Below are 18,388 nucleotides of genomic sequence, written 5' to 3'. Positions count from 1 at the left end.
GTATTATATTAATATTATTCCTATCACCAGTTATTTGGAAAACGATATCTAAATCTAGTCAAAAAAATTTAGCTACAAAGTAGATCGTTATCGATACGACGAAAGAGACATATTTTGACGATACCCGTCGGATAGAATTCCTACAAAAAATATTAATTATCTCTATAGTTAAGGTTTACGTAAATAATCCAAAACCAACAGCTATCCTCAAAAGCATTGCGTCTATATTTTGTAGCAGGTTTTTATTTTTATAGGGATCGGGCTACACACAATACATACGATAGATCATACAGAATAATAAATTAAACAGTCATGATATTATATTATATAACACCCAAACACTCGTCAAACACATTATTGAAATGTAATAATGATACGGTCGCGTACAAACATGTGCACATAACAATAATATAATATATCTGACGTACATCGTCGATACACACGTCACTGGTCAGACTCGCATATTAGGTATAATAATAATATAATGTACCTATGGTGTCTACCTACCTATCTAATTATTACACGACGAGAAAATAGTATTCTATAATATTGTTATTATATTAATAAAATTAAAAGACATAAAAAAAGAAATGATAATAATTACCGGTCCTAGGTGTATTTATTATTGTGTAAAACTAAGAGGTGCAGCATCGTCACGGGCTAAGAGGATCAGAGGGAGAGCACTAACAATGATAAATGTAATGTGAAAAAAATTAAAATAAATAAAATATCCTTTATTGTCTTCTCTATTTTGTACCATAACAGAAACAATATGTGGAGGGTGTGTCCTTAGTTGTGTGTGCGTGTGTGATTGTCCGTCTCGCATGGTCTATATATGACTATACACTATTATAATATTATAATATGTACACTATACTACACCATACTACATTACGATAGTTACTACACTCTCTTCTGCGGCGTCGGCGGTCCTCGTGAAAAAAAGAATAAAACGGCGGACTCTGTTCATAATGTGGACGGATGGGAAATAATAATCATACATAATTAAATAATAAGTGTCCCGCATTCTTGGGTATTCAAACTAGGAGAGGAAGACGACGACGACCGCGACAATAATAATTAGAGTGAGCGGCGGTCGTCGAACGGAAAAACATTGTACAATATTATTATAAGCTTCAGAAGCTCAAGACTCACTGACGAAAGGACGATCGCAGATTCCTTGACACACGCGTTTGCCGTTTAGACATATTATTATTATATTCTATGTAGTACGCGTTTGTATAATATAATATTATGTGTACGTACTACGTCGAATAGACGATATTATTATTATTATTATTATTACGATAAATCGAGTTTATCGACCGAACGCACACAGTGTGTGCAAGTGTGTACGCACCATACACGGGTTAGAGCACGATGTACGGTAATGTGTGCATGGCGTAGTATTACACACAATATATCAGGTACCTACCTATTCGCCTACTTTATCCTTTATCTATGGTATTGGTTCATCGCTGGCCTTTATTACTATACTAATATACATACCTATTATTATTATTATTATTATTATTATTATTATTATTATTATATTATCATCTACAGCGGCGCGCAATAAACACGTTATATTGTTTTACCTACGGCGATCGTTATTGGTTCTTATGCTATAGTAAATATAGAACGTATCCGTTATGTTATTATGTATGTGTATGTAATATGTTTGAATAAATGTTATTTGCTAAAAAATGTCATTGAGTGCTACAATTTGTATTATGATAATAATATGATGGGTATTATAAATTAAAATTGATATCGTGTCATCGCTATCGGAGTGGAATAAAAAATACTAAGGCCCGCGACCTGCAACGACGGCTTACAACCACTGACACCTTTACTTATACCTCTGTGGCTCTGTGTATCTACTAATATATTATAATAATTTCCGCATTTTGTTGTTGTTGTTATTGTTTGCGTAGTGTAACGCGACGACGACGATGATATAGGATAATAAATTATTATATTGTTCAAATATTATTTCGCTCTTTTCTCGATAACCACTTTGCGGACTACCGCCGACGCGCGTGGCGTGCAAATATTATATGTCTGCAGTGCCTATTGCCTATACATGTAGAGTAGGACTAGTAGGAGGACGTGGGGTAAAAGGCGTCTGTAATAAATATATTATTACGTATATAATAATAATAATAATAATAAAATGCGATACCGACTGAAAAACGCGAAGTTATAAGCACGCGAGAACATTGTATTATTTGTATACCTATACTATGAATATTATAAATAATATATATATATATATATATATATGTGCAGGTGCGGGAAAAAAACGGGTAGAAGGAAAACAATCGGATAAAAATCGTATCGATCGGACGGAGGCGCGAGGGGAAATAAAAAAAAATATATAATAATATAATTGTGAAAAAAAATAACCACCGCCGCCGCAGGCGGGCGACCCCGCGTATTATTTCATAGTCGTTGACCGGACGTCTTGCGACGACCAGAAGCGGGATACTGAGGAGTAGCAGTGGGGGCGGGCGGCGGCAGTCGTCGAAGTAAAACGACGGGCCGTACGTGGTACGACGTCTTTTTTCATCCTATAAAAAAAAAAAAATAATAATAATAATAATATATTAAATAGGTTACGCACAATCACCCGTCAGCCATCAGCTGCCACCCGCCGCCGCCGCCTCCGCAGTCCCTATTTTATTCGAGTACCCGCGTTCAAAAAACCGTAGAAAGGGAAGGGAACAACACACTCGTCGTCGGCGGGTCTTTGTCTCCTCGAGGCGGCGGTGACATGATGACGTCGACCGACGGCGGCGGCGGCGGCGGCGGTGGCGTCGGCCCTCTCCTCGAAATAATAATAATTATTGTACTGCAATATTACGGGATGATATGAGAAAGTATTAAATAATATTATCAAACAAACATAAATAATAATAATTTTTTTTTCCGTCACTCGAAGACGATAATCGTATAATTTATGATTGAAACACGTCGTCGTGGGACGAGATCGTTATCGTTTGTCTACAACGATAATATTATTATCGCCGCCGGTCATCTGGCGCGTTCGTCGGGCGGCGAGTCGAAACGAATTCGTTTTCCGACCGTAATAATTAATAAGTAAAGCCGTCCGCGTTTCCACGAATTCGGGTCTTGGCGCGCGCCGCGGACAACGCGATAAGACGCAAAAACCGTCGGCCGCGGCCCTTTCGGCGGCGTACGAGAAAAGGCCACACGCGCACATGTGCACGACGGCGAGGGATGTGCCCGTCCCCCCCCCCCCGTTAAGGGATCGAACGAGCCGCCACGCCGCCGCAACCCGCTCGCCGTTTGTTGCGCGACGAGAAGAGGTCCGCGTACCGCCCCCGTCCTTCCCCGCGGCGGTTAGGTCGGACCGCGGAGAGAGGTTTGTGCCCTTCGCCCCGCCTCCGCGGTTTCAGCGGCAGACGCGGCGGAGGAGGACGCCGCCGCCGCCGCCACCGACGACGATGACGACAACGACGACGACGACGACCGACCGACCGCCGCGACCGGCCGAATATTACCGTGCGCGCGACCGTGACAACGGTGTCGGTGCCGCACTGTTGAAGTGGGTTCACTACCACCACCACCACTGCTGTCGCCGTCGAGCTCCGACTCCGAGTGTATTGCACCGAAGAACAATAATTATTATTGTTAACACTATTATTTTTTTTTTCTTTTTCCTTTTTTTATTTTAGTTATTATTATTATTCCACCGTCGTCTTATTCGTGCTGTTCACTGCACGGATGCAGATCAGACCGCGCAGTGACAACAACGATAATTTCCGCCAAGCACATTCGGCGGTGTTCTTTTCGACTTCTCTCTTCCGCTTCTCGAAACAATAATAGGCATACTCTCTTCCGATCCGCGCTACTTCAAAATAATAACATTATCGGTTCCGTGATAAGTCCGAGCCCGTCGCCGTTTGTACATCACCGTATTCGGTCAGTGGACGACGAGCGCACAAGTCGAGTCGTCGTCGAAGTCGAGACAACAAGTGCGCTTTTTATTCAGTAACTCGTCTTCGAAAGTTTTAATTATTAATTTATTTTTTTCTATTTTCTATTTCTATTTTTCTCCTTGACGCGTTACGGAACTGGTCTTTCTCGTCCATATCCGTTTATATTACACTTACGTTTACATTATCGTATATACGTAAGTACTTTGTGAACCTATATGTATATCGTACATAATAATATTAGGAAGTATACTTTGTACGAGACCACTGCGACGATGCGGATGGGAAACGGAGCCAATACCGAAATTATACCATCGACCAGCTGCAGGAGTGCCTAAATGTGTGTGTTCAGGTACTACGTGACTCCCGAACAGCTATGAGTATCACGGTCACCACCATTAATCCCGTATCTACAATTAAAGAGATGCCTTTGTCTCGGAACCGGCCGCACATATTGTTGTCCAACAACAATGGCACGTCAAGCACGTCCAATGACTCTTGCATATCGCAGTCAGACTGTGGCGGCGATCACCTGCCGTCGTTACTCAAGTACTCGCAGATTCTCGAGAAATCCAACGCTGCCACCGTGAACAAACTGGCAAAAAAGTGTTCCAAACCGTCAAACCTCGACTTAATTGTTGACAAGGCTACTAGTAACATAGATTTGTACGTGGAAAATAAGGACGCCCTGTATGGTATTGGAAAATCGGCCACCTCTTGTCTTCAGCCTATCACAAAGCATGACGATTTGAGTGGTTCACCAAATTCTAAGGTAACATCATTGAGCAAACCAAAAAAAAAAGGTTTTACACCTGACTATGTCTGCAGTAAGTACAGCAGTAGCTTGAGCAAATTTGAAAAAATCGAGATATTTGGTTTCCCAGAGGTATATTTTTTTGGCATTGAAGCAGACAAGAAGCAACGACCTTTCAATGGAACACAATCGCTATTTGACAACGATCAAGGTGGCTATGTTTTTGTCCCACATGACCATGTGGGTTATCGTTATGAGTTGCTCAAAGTAATTGGCAAAGGCAGTTTTGGTCAAGTAGTCAGAGCATACGACCACAAGCTGAACGAACATGTTGCACTCAAAATTGTTAGAAACGAGAAACGGTTTTATCGGCAAGCCCAAGAAGAAATTAGAATATTAGAGCATTTGCGCAAACAAGATATTCACAATTTAATGAACATTATTCATATGTTTGATAGTTTTACATTCAGAAAACATATGTGCATTACTTTTGAACTTTTATCCATCAATTTGTATGAACTTATCAAGAAAAATAAATACCAAGGGTTCAGTCTTCAATTAGTGCGAAAATTTAGCCATTCACTACTTGTATGCCTTGATGCTTTATACCGTAATAAAATTATTCACTGTGATATGAAACCAGAAAATGTTCTCTTGAAACAGCATGGGCGAAGTGGGATCAAGGTAAATACTGTACACCTATTAAGTCATTATGGATTTAATGATATTAGTTATTATTTTTCCATACTGTATTTCATATTATGTTGTGCCCTTCTTTTCTAATCATCTCAATTAAGTCAAAACAATTAATTATTTAGTCAGTTTTAAGATTTCTTGTAGTTAGTAAATGTCCCAGTACCTAAATGCTAAATATAACCCTGTACACATTGACATTTCTTGAAATTGGAAATTAAAACCCCCTAGAAGGTAGGAACCCTAGGTACATAGTACATACTATGTTTTCCCGTTACAATTTTAGATTTAGTTGTATAGGGTAATAACGAGATTATTATTCTGATTTTAATTAAATATTTAAAAACATACATATTATGAAATAAATAATACACTCACAGAGTTTTGATTTAAATTATATAATCATGGAAATTCAACATTATGTACTAGTACTACTCACTGTCCTTTGGCTTATTTATTTATAAACTATGAGTCATATACATTCTTTTTATCATTATACTATAGTCTATAATCATATTCAGTAATGCTAATTATTCATGAGTATATGTATTTATTTTTAATACTCACTAGAAGCATAAATAAAAGCTTTTCTCAAACTTCAAAGTCGTAAATAAAACTAATATATTTTTGTAACTAATAATTTTACTATGGTAGGTACCTACATTATAATTTATAATTTTGTTTTCATTCATTAATTACATAGGTATCCTACTAACTTATATGTTTCTAAACTTAAAGTTATACTATTTTAATATAATTTGGTAGGTTAACCTATAGACCTATAGGCATGTTTACACAAGGTTTTGCAGTAGATACCTATATTTAAAACGTTGAACGTTTTTTAAGATCAGATGGTTTTAATTTTAAAATAATATTTAATTCAATATTTGGTTTACCTAAACAATTTTAAGAAGCAAATAAAATACATTTTGTCTTATTTAACTTATAAATGCAGTAGGTATTTATATTTTATGCACTAAAATACTCGACATTTCAACAATAAACAAATCAATTTTCTTTTCCCTTAAAAGAGGATGTGTTTGAAGTATTTGTTTTCTCTCTTTGACGAACGTGCAACATTATTAATTTGCTTTTAATAGAACAAATTTTATGTCCTTAACTTTAATATTAGAGGAAATTGACCTATTCTTAAACTTTAAGTTAAGAACATTATTTGAGATTGTATGCTGCCTTTTTTTACAATATTTCAATTGAGATTTTAATTTTTATGCAAGTTATGAGGCTGTAATTTATAATTTGTAATTACTCATGTTGTAGAAAAAATTAAATATCATTAAAAAAGCCAACATACAAACACATTTCATGTTCATAATTTTTATTTTTATTGTAAATTTACCCAAATATTAAAACTAAAACAAAAAATTGGTTCTATTGAATGTAAATGTACTATAATGCTCATAATATATCAGAGGACACAGAGAGGAAAATAAATAAAAAAACCTTTAGAGTATTTTTTTATATTAATTTGACAATTATGTAGGTACCTAGGTATCTACTATTTATTTATTTATTTTTTAGGTCTCTTAGGTAGATTTGAACTATTTATAAAGCATATATTTAAATTATTGGTTTAACAAAACACAAATATACTCATACAGGTTCTTATTGAGTACCTATAATTACTTTTATTGAACTTAGATAATTACATATATTTATTACTTCTAATTTATAGTGTGTACCTTATGTCCTTATGCTAGTAGGCACTTCAAATTGTTTTTAAACTTTTTATCATAATTAAATACCATAAAGTAAATTTGTTACTTATTTCATGCACTCAATAGTAAAATTAAGTAACATTAGTTGTGATATTTACCAAGTTTTATTTTTCAAAAAGATGTAGACATTAACAATTGTATATATAATTATATTTTATGAATATTAAATTAAGAATATTAAAATACACAATACATTATCACAAGAAATAAATTAAAACTTTAAATAATTAATTTAAAACTTAAAATATGCATAAGGGAGTTATAACTTAATTTAGTCAGTGAATGGCAGCTTTGTATGTACAAATCATAATTTTATTTTGCTATGAGTGTAATACATGAAAATAGCAAAGTTATCTTTCCTAGTTAACCAATAACTTTTATGATTAATAATTATTATTTCAATCAGTAAAAATTAAATTAAATATTTTATTCTAGTGAGTACTCATAACCTATTTATGTCTAATATTTTTCATGTTTTACACAATGCAATTATGTAATTAGTGTATAATTTAAATGTTTTGGTCTTATCGATTGCACTTATATTTATTTGGTTTATTATTGTTGCTATTATTAAAACATACACTTGTTTTCAGGTCATTGATTTTGGTTCAAGCTGTTTTGAACATCAGAGGGTGTACACATACATCCAAAGTCGCTTTTATCGGGCACCTGAAGTTATTCTGGGCGCAAAATATGGACTTCCAATTGATATGTGGAGTTTAGGTTGCATTCTTGTTGAACTATTTACCGGTTTCCCATTATTTCCAGGTGAAGATGAAACTGATCAATTGGCTTGTATTATTGAACTTTTAGGAATGCCACCTAAAAAGCTTTTAGATGCTTCAAAGCGTGCTAATTATTTCATAAGCTCTAGAGGGTATCCAAGGTATTGCTCCCAGACCACATTACCTGATGGCTCAACCATTCTTAAAGGAAGTATATCACGAAAGGGTAAAGCTCGAGGACCACCTGAATCTAAAGACTTATCAAAAGCGCTCAAAGGCTGTGATGATCCCCTGTTCTTAGATTTTATTACTCAGTGTTTGGAATGGGACCCTGAGCGCCGTATCACACCTGCTATGGCGCTAAGGCACAGTTGGTTACGTCGTAGACTTCCTCGTCCCCCAGCTGCTGAACATCAACATTATTCACAAGAAAGCACTCCTACTAGTTTAAGGGTAAAATTATCTGAGTCAAATCATCATCAAACATTGCCCATGCATTCCAGGAACTCTCAGATATCGGGTAAACTACCCCAGATCACATCTACATGTATTATGTAAGAATTATCCTTTAAAAATATGTTGTACTATGGTTGTAATTCCTGAATGAAGATGATTAAATTTAGATGAGTTGATAGATTTATTGAAAAGATCTAAACCTTGTGAATTATTTGTTGAAAAATAGGTATTTACCGATTTTAGGATCTCTAGGTCGGCATAATGTTATGTTTGTCTCAATTATATTTTAAGATTTTTTTTTATACTCCAGTAATTTTTAACTCAGACAAATATATGTAATATTAGAGAAATGTATAATTTTTTTTGTGTGTGTACAAATTTGAAATTTAGCCAATTATATTATAAGTTCTGTAACTTGTAATTGTGGTTTGATACAAAAATTGACTATTACATACTTGATTGTATTTAAATCTTAGATTATATTATTTATAAGTTGTATTATAAAAAATATACCCTACATAAGAAAAAATTATTGTTTAAAATGTAATACATTTTTATCTTTTCCTACCATTCTTTGTTTATATAAAATGTAAACTGATGAACTTATTAAAAAAGAAAACCAAACAAATATTATCATGTATAAATTGTGATCCAAATGTTAATCAAATGTCAAATGTCTATCATATAAATATTTAAAAATAGTTATAAAATGTATTTCCATTCACAAAATCTGTACAACTTTTGCAATAACGTGTGTGTTCATTTTTTATTTTATTTTATAAATTTTTAGAATATTTTATTGTATTAGTTTTAATTATTGTTTATTAGAAGATTACTCTATGGATGATGTTCAATTTTGAATTTTCATTTAATTTATAATATTGAATGAGCTGAATAAAAAAAAAACATGTACTCAAATTGACTATTAAGATAAGTTTAAATTATCATTTTAAATTTATTTATTATTAATGAGTAGTTACTTATTGATATAATATCAAATTATCATACTGTAGGCATTTTTTAAATGATGACTACAATGTTTTTACTTAATTTATACAATATGTATTTTAATCTCTATTATATTACATGACATGTGATAAAATCTTGAGTCTGCTATTCGAATTATGGGATAACTCAAAGTTGAAGTAGACAAAAAGAATATAATTATTATTTGTAATTATTATTATTTCACATCGGAAATGAAAAAGTCAGATTTCAAGAATTTAATTTTAATCGGTATTAATTAGCGATTATAGTTAAGGAAATACATAACATAATTAAAGTTAAAGTTCATTATAGTTAAGGCTAAAATAATTTTAATTTTAATAAGCAACAAAATGTAGAAGTTTGTCATAAGCTTTTTGTTTCCATTATTGTAAATATAATATATATTACGTTTCTAACGACTGATATTTATGTAAATAAATACATAGATAAAATATCTTTTAAGTTCAACTGCGGTCTCAACGTTTTATTTAACAACCAAAATAAATATGATTACAATTAGACTTTTTTTATTTGGAATTTATTTGCCATGATTCAATGTATCCCAATAGAACATAGGCATTATACATCATACTGATAATACATGTTCTGTATCATTATTTTAAAAAACTTAATCATAATATAACAATATGAAAAAACAGAAGAAGGTATTTTGTACTTATATGTCTGCAATTTATGCATTTATAACACACTGATAAATACCTGTTATTGTTAAACAATATTGTAACATCAATTATATGATTAAATGTACATTTTAATCATATTTATTCATACATATAACATTTCTTGTATATTATGTACCAATAATGTAATGGTTAAATGTATTAGGCTGGTATTATGAATGTTGTACTTATATTTCAAGTAAAAATTGTTGGAACTCAAGTAATATATAATGATCAAAAATATATTGTATTGAATACTTCAATAATATTGTTGTTAATAGTTCATGAATTACTGGGTGATAACTAAAATACTGTATTGTCACCATATTTCAATATCATAGTTCTTAAAATTATATAAGGCAAAGAAAATCAGATATATATATAACACTGACAAATATTTGGCCAATTGTTTGCAAACGTCAGATATACCTATCTCAGACAATTTCAAAGTTAAACTTATTATTAGATAATAATCGGTATGTGTGTAATAGTGTTTTCCCACACCATAGTTATAAAATCTGTATACCAAACTACACTGATTTTGATTATTTAGAGCAGCATTTTCGTTTAACAGTAAGTGACTAGGTATTCCTCAGATTATAATCAACTGACCAAAGATAGATAGAAATGCAATGACATGTTTCTACCAACGCCAACTGTGTAATGTTAATTTATTATTTAGAAATTTAATGTGATATATTCATTTTTATATAACTGCATTTTAATTTTATTATTTAAATAAGTATATTTATATCTACTAGTATTTTTATAGGTACTTTGTTATTTATTAGTTACCTATGGAGACTTTCAAATAAAAATAAATATTTTTTTATGTGATTCGAATCTCAAAGGAAAACTATTTTCTCTGTAGATTTTAAATCGTAATAAAAAAAATTAGGTATACTTATTCTGCAAGTTAAAAATTATTGTTAAAAGATTTATTGGACTAATGTTTCAACAGAAGTGTTCATAAGTCTAATATAGATTTTGATGAGTTTGATTTTCGCTGGTAATGACTTGGCACTTTTCCTCTTAAGCTTGTACTTTTTATGTAAGAACCTTATTAATAGGTAAAAGTAAAAATAAATAGTAAATAGGTGAAAGTTCTCTATGTATATACATGTCAGCAATGCCAAACCAAAAAAAAGTATTTACAATGTGCACACGTATAATAGGTAGGTACTGTAATACACAATAGTAGACATAGGTCATTATTATAGGACATACATTATTTGATCATATTAAGAATTAGGATAGAATAAATTAAGATATTCTAAACAATGTTTTAATACAATAATTGAAGAAAATATTTTCTATACAAAGCAATTTTATGAAAATAGAGGGCTTGTAAAATATACATTTATGTGCCAAAACATCGTTGTATGAAACAAAGTTTACACGCTGGAATATTATAAATTAATAAACATAATATAATAATTAATATTATGCATCAAATCTGTTTCACCACACATTCCACTCCGTTTACGCGTCATTGCTAATTGTATGAGTAATCCCGGCGACAGGTTTACTCGTCATGGCCAAATTTACCGAAGAGCCACGTTAACCACGTTAAAAACACTAAACCGGATAAGAAATATTATACATTTATTAATAATATTATTCATTTATTTATTTATTTTACCATGCGTAAGATAATTTCCATTCACGACCATAATTGTACCAAAAATGATCACTAACTAGTTGGTTTTAATTCATAATAATTTTGTAAATAATTTTTTCTGTACTTTTTTTTTTATTCCGTATAACCGCAGAGTGCCGAACATTAGTATCTATATATAGCTGTGATCATAATTATTTAATAATGAATATTGAGAACTTATTTTCAATCTTATGACAAAACCGTTTTTATTGTCATAATATATTATTTATTTATTTATTAAGCGTATGTACGTGACAGTAGTATTTTAGTTATAGATTTATAGACTCCGATCTAAAAAAAACCGATTTTAAAACCATTTTTTTTAGGTTTGATCCCTAGAAATTTACGATTAAAGCAATTTACAGTTAAATGACATTGAAATTTATTATAAATTATTACCATAGGTAATTTGTGGCTCATTGGAAAATAACTGATACAGCGTAAATACGTTGCCGGCGCGCGGCGTTGAATATGACACATACAATTCTTGTACACTAAAATATAAATGTTACTGGGTATAAATTGGAGACCCGGGAGCAACAAAAAGATATCTCCAATAAATATAATTTTTTTTTTAAATTAACAACAAATATATTTAGAACCAACTTTAATGGGACTTAAACTATAACTAGAAACCAGTGAAAAATATTTTGTTAAAATCAAATTTGTATGACATTAAAACCAAAAAATAAAACTTGGGGATGTCATGTTGTTTAATCTGTACTTAACAGTCGGATTTGACTGGTTGTTGAACCAAATGAATCAGTTTTTTTTTTTTTAATAATGTGTACCAAAAAATAATTTTGACTAAAACATGGATATAGCTTGTTGTTGGCGCCAAGGCCTTCAATTATGTAAATAAAAAATAGGTGTACCAAAAGTGTTGAGTATACGAATTTATAAACAGTTTCAGTTATAAATTTACATATTCATATTAACATTTTTCAAAATGTTTCATGTATGTACCTAGTACCTACTTACTCAATTTCTGTATTATAACTTATACAATCATTATTCATAAATTACACAAAATAAATATTCTCTCCTTTTATGGTTGATATAAAACGTCGTAATATGCCTACTATCAAAATACCTATGCCACAAAATTTCAAAACATGAACTAAAATAATAAAAATATTCTTTGAAAGGAAAATAGTTTGAAATCTGTAATGTCTGCAATATAACTATATTTTACGTTTTGTAAAGGTTGTAAAATAAATTTAAATTCCACTCTGCAACTATTATTATGGAATTAATAAAATATGAAAATGTATAAACACCCGCCTTGTAATAGCGACCATGGTTATTTACTCGACAACCAAGATAGTGATGAGTGATGACTGATGACGTACCTACTTAGTTAAGTATGCTACATTTGATGTATGTTTGGTTGCCTATCCTAAGCATTTAAAGTATTTATTTAACTTTTTATTGGAAAGGTTTTATTAGTATATTATTACAAAAAATAAGAATATATTGTATACAATCTATAATAAAATTGTATACAATAGGTATTATGCGGAGGGAGGGGGGTACAAGTATACAAGAATGGATGGTGTAATGGAATGGGGTGAAAAAGTTAATCAATTGAACTACAACAGTAGCGAATATAGGAATTAATTTCGGGGGTGGGGGGAGGGGGTAAATAACAAAATGTATTTAATTATTATTATAAATTAACTTTATTTTAATAACAAATTATAAAAACTAGAATATTATATAAATCAAATTAATCAGATAAATCCACTTCTTTTCGGAATTTCGCTTTTTGAAATTGGCATAAGAAAAATCTTGTTGAACATACAATATTGTGTATAATAATTATATACAGAGTAATAAAAAAAATATAATACAATTAGTTTTAGCTAGTAATTGGTCACTAAAAAATGATTTTCTTTCTAATAAATTATTTCAAAAATGGGATTTATCTGAATAGCAAGCACTGAGTTTTTTTGAATATTTAAAACTTTACAACACTGAATATGAAATATACAAAAATGTAGTCACACATACAATGCCAATGAGAAGGCATTGGGCAGTAACTCCAAATAAAAACCAGCGTACTTACTGGTTTTCGTTTTCTGAATCATGTAAGTCATATGCAATGACATGCAATTTATTAGTAAATTAAAATACACACAAATGAATGGAAAAAAATGAACGGAAAAACTTTGTCGTGTTTAATAGCAGCATATGCATATTATAATAAAATATACCATATTTCTTATGTTAAAACTTAAAAAAATATTATTTTTATTCTGCTGACGAATTTAGTGTTGTAAACGTTTTTATTTTTTCCTGAAAAACTATGTTTTTTTAATTACCTACTGCTTAGTGGCTTTCGACGGCAGTATTGTATTGCGGCAATAATGAATAAAGTTACTTTTGATATTACAAATTATAGATTAGGACTGAGCGATAATCGATGTATCGTGACAATTAAACGATTATAATATTACTGAAGTCTAAAATACAATCGACTCAAAGCTAAAGAAAAATATTATGGCACATATAGACAGCAAGATATGTATGTGACAATGCAGGCAAAAATACATTTTTGTACCAAAAAAAATCTGGGTTTTTCCTGTACGTCCATCTGCAACTAGTATTTTACACATACTTTTGGTATTAGTTTTATTTTGTTTGCTTCTAAAAGACGTGACCTACGTAAATCTAGGTACGACTGTACCAGTGACAATATTGTCATTTAGGTTGCATTCTATAATTAAGTCAGGTTTGAGCCATCTTATTTGTGTTTTATCTTCAAAATTATTGATTTATATTTTTATGGCTCGGAAATCAGAACTTAAAAATAATACCATGGTGGAATGAAGAAAAAACATAATTTTTTGATCAGTTTCATATTATTTTAGCCTTTACACTTTATTTTATATTTAAATGTAGCCATGTAGGTATCTTACACATGCGTCATGCACTATTGTAACAGATGTGTATGATACTAATATTATATTATACAGTGCGTGGTTTGATGATTGATTAGTGATATATCCATTGGCCATTACGATGTTGCCTAAAATAATAAAGATATCATAATTCTGTTTTTTTTTTTTACAAGGCGCACTGAGAAAGACTACAGATATTTCATCATTTAAAAGTTAAAAAAATAAGGTTTTATCTTTCATTATCAAAATAATTTAAAATATGCACCCATTTTGTAGGGTTTATTTCTCTAGAAATGTTGACTTTTCAACATTTTATCTTCATTAACCTCATGGTTTTCATTAATTTTTTTAGTCTTGAGAACAGTTTTGTATTAGTGTAGAACAATAAAATATACGAGTCTTATCAGAATACAGGAAAAGATAATATCAGAACAATACTTATCAGAACACGGGAAAAGATGATATCCGAACAATAAAATGAATGACTATAGTATTAATTCATAATTTGTATTTTTTCTCGAAACTAAAAAAATATTAAAATCGTGAAATTCATAAAAATTAATGTTGAAACGTCAAAATTTTCAGAAAAATGAACTCTACAAAATGGCTTTGTCTAAATTTGTTTTTGAAAATTATTAAACAAAAAGGTTGTTTTTATTTTTTACCAAAACTTTAAATTAAATTAAAATATGAAATATTATTGTAATCTTTGTTCCTATGAGCTTAATAAATAAAACAGAATTATGATATCTACATTATTTCAGGAGATATCGCAATGGTATTGGACTATAAGATATAATAATTATTTCTACACTAGATTGAATTTTTGTTGAAAAAATTGCATTTGAAAACTTCATTGAGCGTATGATTAATGTACTTTAAAAGTTTCAAACATCACCTACCTAAGAACAATATTTTTAAATTACTACAAAATAATTAGAATCTCTATTCTTCGTTTAAATATCAAATTTCGATCAAATTTAAACTTAACATGTCTATAAAAAACTGTGTTAACATATCATTTTATATTTTTTGATTACTGAATAAACTATTTATGAGATTAAATTGTATAATTCTCTAGATTTTGATGAATTTTGTCAAAATTTGAACCTTAAATAATGATAAAAAAGTTATAAGTATGGATCTGAAATATTTCTCAACTTCTACATGAAAAACTTTTGAGGAGCCTTCTATTCAATTTTCAAGCAATTTGACCACAAAATAAATATGTTATTGACATTTATAGAAAAATACTAAAAAAATGAAAATGTCTATATAACTGCTCAAAATAAGTCAAATATTTAGAAATGTTTATCATGTATAGAGAATTATAGAATAAATATTTTGTGAACATTTCACGTAAGTACCTGAACGGTTAATATAAAGGTAATGATATTTTAACTACAACACAATATTAAAATCGTTCGATATGAGAAAACAATTTCTTTATGTATCGTTGAATATTCAACACTAATAAAAAATATATTTGATATAAATGTAGTACAACTTATGTTGATTTTTGTATTATTATATATATATATGTCTTTGTATAAGATTTGAAAATAACTTAGGTATACACACCAAAATAGAACATTTTTTATACATTTCTGACTCAGATTGATTTGCTAATTTTCTTGATTATGATGAATTTTGTCAAAATCATAATTTTAGACGCTCGTAAAATAATTACTGTGGAATTAAGATCAACTTTTTTTTTATTTCCACTAACGACGACTCGTGAGGAACTTTGTATTTTGTAATACATTTTTAACTTTAACATAACCATATTTCTGTTAGAAAAAAAATTAAAACAATATTTTCGACAAATATTCTTCGATAATTCGTTTTGGATTTCAATATTATTGAAATGTGCAATATTATGGAGAGTGATATTTCAATGTCTATCGAAATTATTGAAGGATTTTTCATACATTAATAATAATTATTAATTATCTAGTTTGATAGTTATTAAATTGTGATCGTATGTTGTCTCTTAAATTAATTATGAACTTTATAAAATATATATAATTTAAATTACCTGATTAGGTTTCTTGATGGCTTTTATCGATATGTAACGTAGATACAAATGCAATTAATTAGAAAAAATAATTGATTTTGATATCACTTTTGATTTATTACATGGTTTTTATTTTTTTAACGATACTTAAAATCGACTTCAAGCCTTGCTTATTCTTTGCGCATAATATAATGTGGTTTGAGACAGAGGTGGACATGTACCGATGTGCTAGACTGTTAGAGTCTATAGAGTGTAGCCGTGTAGGGTATATCGTACATGAAGGGAGTTACAAAACGAAAATACGGACAATTTATATTGTTAGTACCTATGCATAAATATTATCTACCTCCAACCTATGGTACCGACCAGTAGGTAAATAGGTATTAGGGTCTATGGTGTGTAAATAATTGAATTTTTTTAAATTTAAATTTATTATTATGGGGCCTATATGTTGATGACTTTTTCATATTTTTTTCAAACAGATCGACGACGCTTTTTTAGCTTAAAATGTATTTCAACTATAACATACAAATGTATATCTATAACTAATTTTAATTTTGCCATTCTTCGTTTTTAGGTCACTTTTGTGACTTTAAAGGTAATTTTTGAAGTTTTAGAAATTGTTTACTGTTTTTTTAACAACTAAGAGGAGTTAATTATTAGTCAATAGTATTTATTTTTATTTTTCCACAAATCGAAAAAAACAACAAACTTTTTATCTGTAAATTTAAACCAAAATCTGTTTGTAAATTTGTAATTTGTAATTTTAAAATCAATACGTAACTTTGTTAATTTGAATTACAGTTTTATGAGAATTTTACTTTATTGATTTTTAATCAAGCAAGTATGGCAATTGAAATAAAAAAGTCTGAATTTAGAAAACTTCAAGAATTTGTGTTAGCTAGGAAAACAATAATAAAATGTAACGCAGTAATAATGAGTAGTTGGGGTAATTTATCTAGCTTTAATACAAAATATTAATGAGAAAGATTCGATATCACACTCGAGTGGTATAACAATTTGAATTCACAAAAAAGTTGGCGTGAACTGTCCCAAAATGTATATATTTTAACTTTTCTCATAAACTATAATAGCTAGATATTCGGTAGATTTTCATTTAGAAAAGACTTCCCAAACTGGATAACCGATTTTATTGTTTTGGGGGTCTTGTAGATTTAGATTGGCTAGGAGTCAGGAGAAGTGCAGTGGAGATTTTTAGAACTTTATCTTCAATTGTTAATTCACTACAAAACTTTAAAGCTGAAAAACATCAAAAAATGTCCAATAAAATCTGTTTTAATTTTTTTAAAAGCTTTGTAGTGAATTAACTATAAAAAAAATAAAGTTCTGTAAATCTTCACTGCATTTCTTCTAGCCAATGTGAATCTAACAAGAGCCTAGACAATAATCCGCTCTCCAGTTTCGAAGATCTATCTCATTAAATGAAAATGAATTTGATTTTTTTTCTAGTACCTACGTTTTTCTGGATTCAAATTGTTATACCACTTCGTGTGATTTCGGAAAATATTCATATTAGGTTCATTATTCGTTATCAAGTTTAAGAAATAAAATAAGCAAAATGACTTTAATGACCTGTTAAATTCAAACCAGTTGTATACTTCAATACTTGTATTCAACTTACTTTATTCTACTATTATCTAATATTCTAATATCTTCTCAATAAATTAAATTGCAATTAATAATTTCCTTAAAGTACAATTTTGGTTTTATAATACTGTAATAAAAGACATATACATATATAATATACAGTTAATGAATTTCTAAAAATTAAAAATTTAGAAAGTTTACATGCCG

At 30.0% G+C, this 18,388-nt stretch overlaps 1 protein-coding gene across 1 annotated transcript; it reads left to right on the top strand.

The window, feature by feature from the left end:
- Window positions 1-3,552: 3,552 nt before the first annotated feature.
- LOC111030928 (dual specificity tyrosine-phosphorylation-regulated kinase 2-like) lies at window positions 3,553-9,248 on the top strand. Its single transcript, XM_022310662.1, has 2 exons — window positions 3,553-5,400; window positions 7,739-9,248. The coding sequence occupies exons 1-2, from the start codon at window positions 4,339-4,341 to the stop codon at window positions 8,426-8,428; spliced, it is 1,752 nt and encodes a 583-aa protein (XP_022166354.1). The 5' UTR covers window positions 3,553-4,338; the 3' UTR covers window positions 8,429-9,248.
- Window positions 9,249-18,388: the final 9,140 nt, after the last annotated feature.

This window comes from Myzus persicae, unplaced genomic scaffold (assembly GCF_001856785.1).
Source record: "Myzus persicae strain clone G006 unplaced genomic scaffold, MPER_G0061.0, whole genome shotgun sequence".
In the NCBI taxonomy this organism is placed as follows: Eukaryota; Metazoa; Arthropoda; class Insecta; order Hemiptera; family Aphididae; genus Myzus; species Myzus persicae.
This window is presented reverse-complemented; position numbering and strand designations above follow the sequence as displayed.

Coding starts and splice junctions, on each gene's coding strand:
- LOC111030928 (XM_022310662.1), top strand. CDS start 4,339: ATGAGTATCACGGTCACCACCATTAATCCCGTATCTACAATTAAAGAG. Junction 5,401..7,738: donor ATGGGCGAAGTGGGATCAAG/GTAAATACTGTA, acceptor ACTTGTTTTCAG/GTCATTGATTTTGGTTCAAG.